Source organism: Argopecten irradians, chromosome 9 (genome assembly GCF_041381155.1).
Source record: "Argopecten irradians isolate NY chromosome 9, Ai_NY, whole genome shotgun sequence".
In the NCBI taxonomy this organism is placed as follows: Eukaryota; Metazoa; Mollusca; class Bivalvia; order Pectinida; family Pectinidae; genus Argopecten; species Argopecten irradians.
In genome coordinates, this window is record NC_091142.1 from 6,923,651 (window position 1) to 6,936,697 (window position 13,047).

Consider the following 13,047-nt stretch of genomic DNA (forward strand, 5'->3'; position numbering starts at 1 on the left):
CCAGTTTTGTTTTAAAAAAATATGGCAAGTGCATATATAGCCTTGTGACTAGATAAAATCAAGGATTCAAGTATGCATTATCAGTACTAGTATGTACTTTCACTCCCTATACAAAATGCACTATGTAGTGCATGTATGTAAGTACATGTACATCAACATTCCTAACACACTGAAAACTTTACATATGGTATTTAAGTTTCTGATTTATGTAAAACTTCCTAAGATGAGAACTCAGTGTCCTTTATAATTAAAGGCGCTTGAAAGTAATTATTTGAACTCTAATTACTCTATACTATATCTATTTTTTTTTTCATCATGATCAGCATTTCAAACATGGAGGACCAACCATAGTTCCCTGAGTGATCCACAGTCTGCTTTATTATATAATGTTTTAAAGTACATATTTGATAATGCAAAATAATATATTTCACTAACTTATATATCTTAAGGAGATTATTGATATTTTTTTTTCATTTTTGTATATACATGTGCATTATAAAAGTCTATACCCAACCTTTCTTAATCATGTATTGAATGGCTCTTATTATTGAAATGTGATCTATATATTTAAATCAATCCGGTGTATTGTACACCCTGCCACACCCTGCTGAAAACAGCTTTGAGAAGTGACCAGGTTTCAATACATATATAGTTACAATATACATGTAATAATATTTAATGTATACAACACATAATTTTATCATTTGTTTCATCATGTTTGTGATTTTTATATGCATATACCAGTATATCAATCTGAAAGTCATTGTGATGTCTGATTTGATTTACCCAGTAATTTATTCATACACTGAACATAGTTTCAATGTTTCATGAACATTTCTTAACAAAGATAACTGAAGTTATCTTTAACTTAAAATTTTCCAATGTAAAGCATTACATCTAAGGTTAAAGAAAAATCTAAATCTAAGAAACTTTCCTTATCAGGTAACAGCTATCTTCTGTAAAGAGGTAACTCCTTGAACCCTTTTTGAATATGATACTTGCTGGATATCAGCTAAATAGATATGCAACAAATAAAGACATGGGATTGATAATTCTGTTTATTTATTTTCAAACAGAGTGTCATTCATAGTGAACATATTGAAGAGGAAAACATACCAACAGTTGTACTTGTCAGTCATGAAAGAGTTGACATATTCAGCACACACATGTATATATGTATGTACATGTACAGTTATAAATATTTTGATGAGAATCATGGGGCCGCGGTGGTCGAGTGGTTAAGATGTCCCGATATATTACCACAAGCCCTCCACCTCTGGGATGCGGGTTCGAATCCCATGTGGGGCAGTTGTCAGGTACTGACGCTGTCGGTGGTTTTTCTCCGGGTACTCCGGCTTTCCTCCACCAACAAACCTGGCAAGTCCTTACATGACCCTGGCTGTTAATAGGACGTAAAAATAAACAAACAAACAAAAACATACACACATGTACATGTATATGTACATCATACACACATGTACATGTATATGTACATGTACAGTTATAAATATCTTGATGAGGATTATGATAAGTGCCAGTACATTGGAACATTGTCCCCCCCCCCATGATGTAAATTGAAATATTGAATTTAAATGTATGTTCAATGTGCTTTTAATGAACATTTAATGTATATTGTATATGGATTAAACAAAACATTAATTTATCAACTTTATGTATTTCAAAATTTGTAGTGTTATCATTTTGATAAAAGATACAGATTTTTTTCTATTAATTACACTCTAATATTTAAATTCTAATGAAAATAAAGATACGAATATTTCCAACAAACCTATCTTGATATTATATATTTAACCATTAAGATATAGGCTTATTGATATATTTGCTGGTACATTATAAATGATGTACAGTATATATCAAATTACATTAGTTCTGACCTGTTTAATTCATTGCACATCAACATTCTACCTTATTATTCTGTGATTTTTTGTATTGTTGATTTAATATATGTTCCTTAAATCATTAAATTTATTCACTAGGTATGTGTTTTTATTTATGAAAAATGTCCTGTAATGATTATTACCTCAACATGTATTTGGAAAAAGGTTGGAAAAAAAATATTAGGCCTAGGGCTCTATTAGGAACAATGTCAGAAGACAGAAAAAATACATGCAAAATATACTGGAATTATGGCTGGAAATACTTGGGGAATAAAGAAGAAACAAATCTAAATTGGAGATACTTTTATCCACACACAATAAGTACTTAAATCATGGTTAAAAACAGAAACAGTGAATGTCATTAAACACGGTTATAGAAAGCGATACTTCAGCATTTAACTGTAACAGGTTACAGAAAGTGGGTGCTCTGACTTGCATTGACTGCAGTATGTATGAAAGTTTACAAGATATCAATTGACAATTTCACAGTTTTTATTTTAAAATCACTGAAAAATGATATTATTCTTTGTTTTTGTTGAATGATTGGTTTATAAGGAAACTATGGATGAAAAGTCATCTGAAATATTGGAGGTCGCCGGCCATCTTGTTTACATTACCGATATCGGAGCAAACAGGAGTGATCTCCCTTGAATTGTTGGGGGTCATGGCTAAACATCGGCTGGTGAACCTGAAATTATGACTCCAAGATGGCAAGATTGTTGTCTGTTCGACTGCTTTCATATTTCATTTTCATGTATGTTAGGTAGCCAAGCGGAGTTACATCCAGTAGCGTAGTTATAATAACTTCCGTTCGACAGTTGAGGCATGCGCATCGATCGCCATTTACCTGGAGAGGGTTGTGTTGCATGCATTATAATTATAGGATTCTTAATTAAGGTACGTTGATTATGCTAGTGGACACTCAGTATTTTGGTCGAATTTGGTCTAAAAGTCAGATTCGGAGCTAGCGTACCCCATGGAGTGCCTCACTTTAAGTGGCAGGAGCAAATGTGGGAAGCATTAGGTATAGTTATAATTGGTATGTATTTGTAGCATTACAACACAGAGCACACATGTGGGTTTACAAATGGGGTCAACATCGCAAACTCTTTTATGGAGAAGGTACGATAGTTACACAGTCTCATAGTCTAATATAATTTCGTCATAATTTCATGACTTATAGAGCTATTTAATAGTTCTTGTCCTGAAAGAAAAGGTCGACGTGCTTGACTCGGCAGCTACTTGGGTCAACTCTGAAATTAATGATCTGCATAGTAAACATCTCCCGTCTATCAGAGACAAATTAGAGGAAGAGAAAAATGATCGTTTAGCTCTGGATCTCTGGGGGAGGAAATGGAAGCTCGTGGTGAGGGGGATTCCAGGCACCAGTAAGGAATTGCCTAAAGATAAAAATAAGGATGCATTCTTCTATTGTTATCTCTATTTCAAATACAGATATCTCTATTTGAAATAGAGATATCTCTATTTAAAATAGAGATATCTTTAATTGAATTAGAGATATCTGCAATTACTTTGCAATACAGATATCTCTTTTTGAATTAAATATATATGTATTTACACATGTTTGCTCAGTACGAAGATTAATTTTGAAACACAAAGAAAATAATGATTACTCCCTAATTCTGAACAATGTTAATGAAACGCTTTTAATTAAATTGGATTTTAAGAATCCATATACATGTATAACTGTTGGTCTATTAAACCGATAAACTTGCTATTTGGAGGGGATTTCTTAAGAACAAGACATGGCAACTGCTCTCCAGAAAACAGCGAACTGTTGCAGCTATAAGAGAATAATATTGAAAGCGGAAACGTTGTAACACCGTCTGCATTCCCCGCCATATTGTGCGTCACTACTGCTTTACTTCCGTCATGCCCAATACGGAGAGTCAAGAGAGCAGTCGTTTTTTTTATTTGATAGTTAAATACAGATATCTATATTTCATGTCAAATAAAGATATCTTTAATTCAAATAGAGATATCTGTATTTGAAATAAAGATATCTGTATTTCTACAACAATTAGAGATATCTTTAATTGAATTAGAGATATCTGTATTTGAATTAGAGATATCTGTATTTGAATTAGAGATATCTGTATTTGAATTAAAGATATCTTTATTTAAATGCAGATATCTTTATTTACAATGAAATGCAGATATTTCTAATTGAAAAAAAAGATATCTTTAATTGAATTAGAGATATCGGTATTTGAATTAGACATATCTCTATTTTGTGTTTAATTAGCGATATCTCTATTTTAAATAGAGATATCTGTAATTCAAATACAGATATCTCTAAATTCAATTAAAGATATCTCTAATTCAATTAAATTTATCTCTAATTCAAATACAGATATCTCTAATAGTAGTAGAAATACAGATATCTTTATTTTGAATACAGATATCTTCATTTCAATAGGTAAAACCCAAACCGCTTGCCATAAACACGTACAGTACGATATGATAGAACTCACGATCACACACAAATAAATAATGGCATCTGCTAGTATTGGCGACGATCAGTATATATATATATGCCTTGAGTTGTCTTTAGGGAAACAAAACACTATATGTATTATGTGTATATGTTACTATATGTAACTAAAAAGTGAGTCCTTTTGTACATGTCTGCTCACTGAAACGAATTGAATGCATTGATAATGATTTCGGTCTGACGTGTCATGGCGGCCAACACAAACACCGTCTCATGCGGACGGTAGCTTCTGGGATTATCAGGTTAAGTTTTACTGAACTTTGAATTGTTTATTTAGTTTGAATATAGATATTTTATTTTTTAACTAATATAATCATCTTAATGCTAACAGAGCATTTTTGAACTATACAGCCATACAAATGTATCGATAATAATTTGCGGAGATAAACTTTTGCTATTTCTAGTCGTTCACGAAATTTGCGAAAGTGATTCGCACACGAATAAAAGTTGGTTTACAGTATATATCAGATGTCTTACAAGAATTATAAGAAATTATAACGAAGCTTTTAATTTTGCCTCCAAATCTTTTTTAAAGTCAGTTTTGGCATAAAACATACCCCAAAGGACCTCTTTCACGAACAATGGAAATTTGCCCACGAACCAATTTGATTAAGATTAAATGTTTGATGACATAAAAAAAAATTTTGATACCTTTTTGGATCAAAAAGGGAACCCTGTCATACACCTCTACTGGGCAACTTTAATTTGGCCATAGCACAGGCCCCTGGGACCTTTTGAATTTTTAAAACATATATCAAGGGTTTGCATTTATGTTGCTACATATAACATTTAATTTTAATAAAATTGGTTCGTGGGCAAATGTCCATTGTTCGTGAAAGAGGTCCTTTATAAGTTGATAGCGCATATATATGGTAATCAAAATTTAAAGTTAATACAGCATGGTTGCAGCATGGTACAATTTACATCCATTAACCACATAAATTATTACAGCATGATTGTAGCAATGGCACTATCATATGCTACATTGTAGTTCATGCTGCAACCATGCTTCTATTTTACAATGTATTTCAATTTATGAAGCATCATGTTGCAGCATATGCTGTAATGGAGCAAAGTAATGGCCGACATTGTGCTGTATTCATGCTGTAAAGTCTACAGCATGATGCCAGCATACACAGCAGCATGGTTTCAGTATATACTGCAAATGCAGTACATTCTTCAAATTGGTAAGGGGCAGTAAATGCTATTTATATTGCTTAATTAACATACATACAGATACATATTGTATTAGTTCTACATGTAGATTGTGCTATATTGACTATATATGTTTGGTATCTAAATTGTTTCATGTTTTATTTACAGGTATCATGAGTCCCGCCACAGCAAAATGCATCTTGGTAAGATATAACTTTAACAATATAACAATGCATCTTTTAATACCTGGTATATATGAAATGAGAGACATTAGGGGGGATAACTCAGTTATCGTTCCTTTGGAATGAATGTAAACATGACAACTTTTACCTACCAACAGGTTTATAACCGCAAATGGGGTAATGAGGAAATTGACTCATCAATTCTAATGAAATTTTGGACTCTGTTTTACCGGGTATTTTGGTGCTTAATTGACATATAAAGCCGAGATAGTTGAAATTTAAACTTTACCATTATTTCTCAGAAAGCACTAAAGGGATTTGTCTCAAATTCCATATGTAGGTTCCCCTTGGTCTTTAGTTGATCATATTGCATTTTGGGACCGATCAAAAACAAATTGGTCGACAGGACGTCATCTTGGATTTTAATAATTGAAGTTTGGAAAGCAGAGAAAAGATCTCTCTTTCAATTGTCAGACATAGATCAGTCTTTGGTGGGCTTCAAGTACCTCTGGGATATCTTGTTTGAACTTTTCTCTGGCTTTAATATCGGGTTTTACAAAATAATATCAGTTTGAGCGAAACCTACCTTTAAATAATGTAAAAATTGGCTTTGTTTTACATTTGATATATGTTATTCTGTTTCACCTGTTTGACAAGAAAACATTTATTTTATAGGTAATCTTTTTACTGAGTGTGGCACTACCAGTACAGGGAGAGACCTGCACCTTCTCAGGTAATTATTCAACAGTGATTTTTCAGGGTATTTTGGGAAAAAAGTTTTTGTAACAAATTGGGAATTTTTAATCGCAAAAAGAGCAATTTTGGGAGAAAGTAACCCTTTACTGAACGTGGTATTATTGGTGTATAATATAATAAGTTTCATTTGAATTCATAAAATAAGCTATTCAGCCAGTGTCAGACTAAAGCTACTCGTGATTAGATATTGTAAAACAGTAAACTGTGTCAATTTATCAAAAAGTGACGACCATCACAACAGTTTCAGAGTAGTTTGTTTTTTTGTTTATTTATATAATGTCAAATATCCAGTAATTAAACCAAACGCCTCAAATTCTCCAAATATATTCAAAACGTAAAACAGTTAAGAAATTAGTAATGTATTGTGGTCTAGAAATAAACTGTTACGTTACTTACGCTTTTCTGGTGAATTATTTATCTCCTCACTAAAAAATCTGATCTTGTGTAAGATAAGTAGATCTTAATGCATTGTTCTGTGCATTGTCATCCGATCAAAGCGGGAGGGCAGTAATAGGGACATGGGTGCTTATTGAGTAAAATACGGTACTTAATTATGATTTCCTGGATAATATTTGACATCCTATGATTACATAATGAAGTGGTTAAAGTTTTGATGATGTTTTTACAGAGACCACACCAGTGATCCAGCCTGATGGAAATGAGAGGTGTGTATGTGACACAACAAGACACTATTGCGGGCCGAAGGAAGATTCGTGTGTGAAATATGAATGCACCGGTAACAAAACTCTGCATTTGAACTGTAAGTATTTTCTGTATTCAGGAAGAGACAATCTCAACAGGCATGAGGCGGGTGTTTTTGAGATTTATGAAGGTAGTGGTCTACCGGTTGCACCTGTGTTGGACTTTTTCAGGACACGTAGTTCATACCATCAAATTTAACTTTCTAATTAAGTACACAAAATGCAGGTAATTTCTATTTATGACGTAATGTACAATACTTCCAAGAACTCTAATGTACAAAGAACGTTAACTCTTACGTACGTGATAGTTTCTTCTCACTAAAAATATCAGTTATATCGATATCTAAATTGTCCTTCACGGTTATACTTTTAAAAAAAAACATAAAATTAGTATTGCTAATGTTCGTCTAGGCACAGTGTAGATGTTGACTCAGATTTGTAGTTTAACTCCTGATAGTCCAACCGTCATTCTCCCTCTGATGGGTTTGGGGAGGATACCGAATTGTCAGAATTGCTCAATGCTAGGTCCTGTTTAAGTTGATCCATTGTTTCATGTAGTATTGGTCTTAATATGCTGAGGGATATACCGGCAAATATACTTTTGGCTGGACAGATGCGAAATTTAGCCCTGTTCATTTGTTCCGTGGTTAGAGGCTCAAAAGGTCTAGAATTCCCTGGTACAGTTGCTGACTGTTTTACTATATCCTCCACTACTTGGTTCTACTTTATATCCAGGACGGAAATTCCTCAAATGCCTCCTCGGCCTGTTGTATTCCGCTTGTCTACCGCATGATCTTTTGCATATTTTACACTTATACCAAGTCTTTGCTGCTCCATGTTTCATGTTCACATGTCTGCGTAGGTTTCTCAAACATGCATATGCATTACGACATAGAATGCATGGTTAATCCTGATTTTTCTTGTGTTGCTGCCGATGATGCTTCGGTGTGTCATTTTGATTTTCGGCATTGTGCAATCATGAGATGAGGTTTAATCCCTCAGGTTGTCAGAGTAGTGTGTAATATTTGATCCAAGACTCCTCTGATGTAATCGCCGGTTGATGTTGTTTACATTGGTTGCTGCCAGTGACTATAACGTGATGTGATGAAGCCCAACAGGGGCGAAACTGGTAGACCACTACCTTAATAAATCTAAAAAAAACACCTGCCAGTTGTCGGTTTTTCATTGTTGTGAGATATACAGGGTGTGTGTATAGACTACCGGTAATAGAATCTTACATGGGTCTGTGAAGTTGACAGGGATAATATCCGATATCTCAACCCGAGTGAAAGATTTTGACCGGGCAACCTGAGGCTTGCCGATATGAAATTCCACTTAGTTTCCAGCTTTTTCATCGTGCCATTATCGCAGGAATGTCCTTATGCGTCAAAATTGATGACGTCATCTACATCTACCCTGTGTAAGATAGAAATATCTTTTCCCAAGCAACTACAGGATGTTCCTGTGAAGTATGGGAGAAATAGTAAATCTTCAGATTTTTTTTTTTTATCAAATCAAGTTATGCGCCAAAATTTTGCATGGTAAACGGAAACACCACATTTAATCACCCTATTTTGATACAAAAATGCCAAATTTGTCCCATGCCAAATTATCCCAATTTAAGGTATTGCATTTAATTATCCCCCGCGAAACGCGTTTGCGGGGGATATTGATTTGGGCTCTGTCCGTGCGTCCGTGCGTCCGTGCGTCCGTCCGTCCGTCCGTCCGAGTATCGTTTCCGGGCTATAACTCCTAAACCGTTCAACTTGGCTACACGAAACTTTCTGTACATGTTAGGCTAGTGCTCTAGTTGTGCCTTTTTCTAATGGGAACCTTCCATTTTCGATACTTTTTCTGTTACCATGGAAACTTATTCAAAAATACCATATTATTAAAGTTTCCTTTCTATTCCGGGCTATAACTCGAAAACCGTTCAACTTGGCTACACGAAACATTCTGTACATGTTAGGCTAGTGCTCTAGTTGTGCCTTTTGCTAATGGGAACCTTTCATTTTCGATACTTTTTCTGTTACCATGGAAACTTATTCAAAAATACCATATTATTAAAGTTTCCTTTCTATTCCGGGCTATAACTCAAAAACCGTTCAATTTGGCTACACGAAACTTTCTGTACATGTTAGGCTAGTGCTCTAGTTGTGCCTTTTTCTAATGGGAACCTTCCATTTTCAATACTTTTTCTGTTACCATGGAAATTTATTAAAAAATACAACTGGGCGCGGGGGATAATGCCAAGCTTTGCGGCTCCTTGTTGTAGCATCCTTTTGGAGTGGGGATCCAAAATTATAAATGGTGGGGCTGGCTCCCTGGGGACCTGAGGGGCGGGGCCAACAAAAGTGTCAATTTGGCTATTTCCAATAAACAACTTCTACTTTGAAACTCAACATGGGATAGCACTCATATTGCAATTGTAGTATCTTTATGGGATATTGAGATTTAAAATTGTACAAATGATGGGGCTGATCCCCTGGCAGCCTGAGGGGCAGGGCTAAAAGTGTCAATTTGGCTATTTCCATATACATGTAAATGACTTCTTCTCTAAAACTGTAAGCATGTGATTGAACTCGCATTGCATGTATAGCATCCCTAAGGGGTGGGGAATCAAAATTGTACAAATGGTTAGGCTGACCCCCAGGGTTTAGAGGAGCGAGGCCAGAAGTAGTCAATCTGGTGATTTCAATTCCTTATAAACAATTAATTCTTATAACTTATATCTCATGGTATTAATAGCATCATTATATGATGAGGATTCAATATTAAATAAATTGTGTGGTCAATTTTGCTATTTGTAATTGGAAGAGTTTTTTCGATAATTATTGAAAAAAACCCAAAAAACAGGCAAACAATACAGGCCCTCTGGGCCTCTTGTTTTGAAGATATCTGGAAACCCACGATGACCATATTAGTAGCCTCTGAAATGGCCAAAATGGCCCATTAACTATTAATTATGCACAGATTGTGAGATCAGTCGAAAAACATAATGTCGAATAGGATACAGTTTTCTTTATTTCAAGTTTGATTATTTTATTTTTTAGGTACATGTACTTGTACCGAGAATTATACAGAAAATTCACAAGGGGACTGCGTCAAAGTCAACATTATCAGGTAATGGTTTATTTAAAGTTACTACTGTAATTTACTAAGGATCAACTATGATTAAAAAGCTTTCTGTCCATCAACATTTTCTTTAAATCCCTACTTCTATGTTTTAATAGTCACTAACCTGTGATGTTTCAACCCTGAATAAGGATTTCTTATTCAGGATTATCTTTGTCATTTTTGGCCATATTAGTAAATATGCAGGTCTTTCATTATCAGGTGCGGAGATGCCGAGGTCGAACTCCCAAACGGACAGTGTGGTCGGCTGCGTACTGGAGGAACTACTAAAACTACAACACATCCAACTGGTATGTGACATTGTACAATATACAAGATATACAAGACTTGTATACATCTTTTTATGTAAAACTAATTGTAACCCTGGTCAATACTAGCCACAATACATCGCTCGGCTAGAGAGAACTTCTCTTTAGCTCGATCGGTTGAGCATCAGACTAGTAATCCAGAGGTCCCGAGTTCGATCCCTGGCAGAGGCAGGTATTAAATTTATTGTAAACCCTGTTCTGGGTTCTGGAATCTTATATCAACCTGGGATGACGTCACAATGCATAGTTCGGAATTTTCTGGTTGATATCGTGTTGTATTGTGGCGGGAAAGTGTAGTTTCAGCCAATCAGGAGCGAGCAAAACTCACAGCCATATAATAATACTGCATGGATATCCAGCTGTAATCCGAGTGGGATTTGAAGTCCCAGTGGGATCCCAATCATCCCATCAGGATCCCACTCACGTTTTACATGGGGGACATGCACGATATATGATCACAATTTGCACACAAGAACAAAGGACAGCACTGAAAAAGACAAGGGCCCAATTGGCCTGAATCGCTCACCTGCTTTCTGGTAATCATGGTGCATACTCAAGATGTAAGAGAGTCAGTATGAATGAGCCGGTAATATCAGGTGTCTAAACCTCTTGGTTCTTGATCAGGGTCATTCATTTGAATAGACTTTATAGCCCTTCATTCCTGCATGCCACAGGCCCAATATCAGGTCTCTAGACTTCTTGGTTATTAAGAAAAGGTTGTTTGAATATTTTAGACCTCTGTAATCTGATGAATGAAGGTCAAGATATTTCATTTGAATATACTTTATAGTTCTTTATCCCAGCATGCCAAAGGCCCAATATCAAGTCTCTAGGATTCTGGGTTAATTATTCAGAAGAACTTTTTTTTTAAAGATTTTAGGCTAAAATGTGACTTGGAATGAAAGCCAAGACCATTCATTTGAATATACTTTGTAGTTCTTTATCCCAGCATGCCAGAGAATTTAATCGATGGTAGATTAGGAGATGAAATAGCTTGGAAATTAATTTGGGGTCAAAAGGTCAACAACAAAAGTCACTGCAACTATAAATAGATTGTTTCACAAAACATAAGGTTTCAGACGATAACACATCAACAAAATATGTTCAAACTTCATTCATACAATTATAGATTAACCAAGCAATAATAATGATTTGCCACAGATTAGAAATGTAATTGAAGGCATAGGATTTGTGTTGCTTGCAACACCTATTGTATGTTTGTTCTAAATACATTGTATTATACATTTTATTGACAGAATATCGACGACGTTTGCAGCGTCGTTCGCAGCGAAATCGACCTGAGATTAATGTAACCAACATTACATCTACCTCTGCGTCCCTAGTTGTTCATGTGATCAATCCGGAGGACAAGAAGGGATTTTTAGACGTGCATATATATATATCCCAAGATAATTCTTTACTGAGGGAGCAGCGGAAGAACCTTGGTAAGTTTTACTGACGGAATTTGTGATATATTTATATACAGAGTAAATAAAAATATATTTTCGATCAGGTTTCTTTTTGAATATTTATATACTGAGGCTAGATAACAAATAAACAATAAAACTTACAAGATCCTATTAAAATATTCAAGAACCATATCAATTTATATCTAAGAACCTTATCTCTGCATATTATTTATCTTCTTCAGACGCAGTCAGTAATTTCACCCAACTAGAAGTGTCTAATCTGGCACCAGATACTACATATACAGTATCAGCGAGAGTTTTCCTCCAGAAGACAAGGCCATCTGCTTCAAGTGAATTGTGGATACGAACAGTTCCAGAGAATGGTATAGTTGCTAGTAGAGGTGACAATTGCTTACAGTTGAACCATTGCAATACTTAGAGCTTATGTCCTGGGTATCATCTGTCTGTTACCCGTCAACTTTTTACAAAAGTCTCTACTAGTCGTAAGTGGTCAAATGGATTTCGACCAAATTTGGTCTGAAGCTTCCATAGGTGAAAGAACCAATTTTGTATAAACAGTTGATCTGGTCACCAGGGGTCTGGGGGGCGGGGTCCAATAGGGGAAATACAACAAATTCATTAAAATCCTTCATCTGTAGGAATGAAATGATTTGTTTTTGTAGTCTGAAGCTTCCTTGGGTGAAAGGGAGGGAATGTTATATAAATAGAGGTTTCACAACGAGTGGTTGTTGGATATATAGAACTTATTCTACTGGAGTGAGTTATTTTTTAAAAGTTCCAAAAGATACGAGCTTTAGCGATAATCATTATCCATCCAACGTCCATCCGTACGTCCATCTGTCTATCAACAATCAACTTCTGCTTCATAACCGCTGATTGAAATTTAACCAAATTTGACTGGTAGCATCTGTATGGGGTACTTACTGAAAATTGTACAAATGGTTGGGCTGACCTCCCAGGGGCCTGA

General features: G+C 35.1%; 1 protein-coding gene across 2 annotated transcripts in view; it reads left to right on the top strand.

The window, feature by feature from the left end:
• Positions 1-13,047, top strand: part of LOC138331266 (uncharacterized) — a 59,816-nt gene that overhangs the window by 13,904 nt on the left and 32,865 nt on the right. For both annotated transcript variants that reach the window (XM_069278781.1, XM_069278780.1), the window contains exons 2-8: positions 5,737-5,771; positions 6,426-6,483; positions 7,135-7,266; positions 10,261-10,330; positions 10,544-10,632; positions 11,907-12,095; positions 12,302-12,442. In XM_069278781.1, the coding sequence (XP_069134882.1) occupies positions 5,737-5,771; positions 6,426-6,483; positions 7,135-7,266; positions 10,261-10,330; positions 10,544-10,632; positions 11,907-12,095; positions 12,302-12,442 (714 nt within the window). The remainder of the gene's footprint in view (positions 1-5,736; positions 5,772-6,425; positions 6,484-7,134; positions 7,267-10,260; positions 10,331-10,543; positions 10,633-11,906; positions 12,096-12,301; positions 12,443-13,047) is intronic.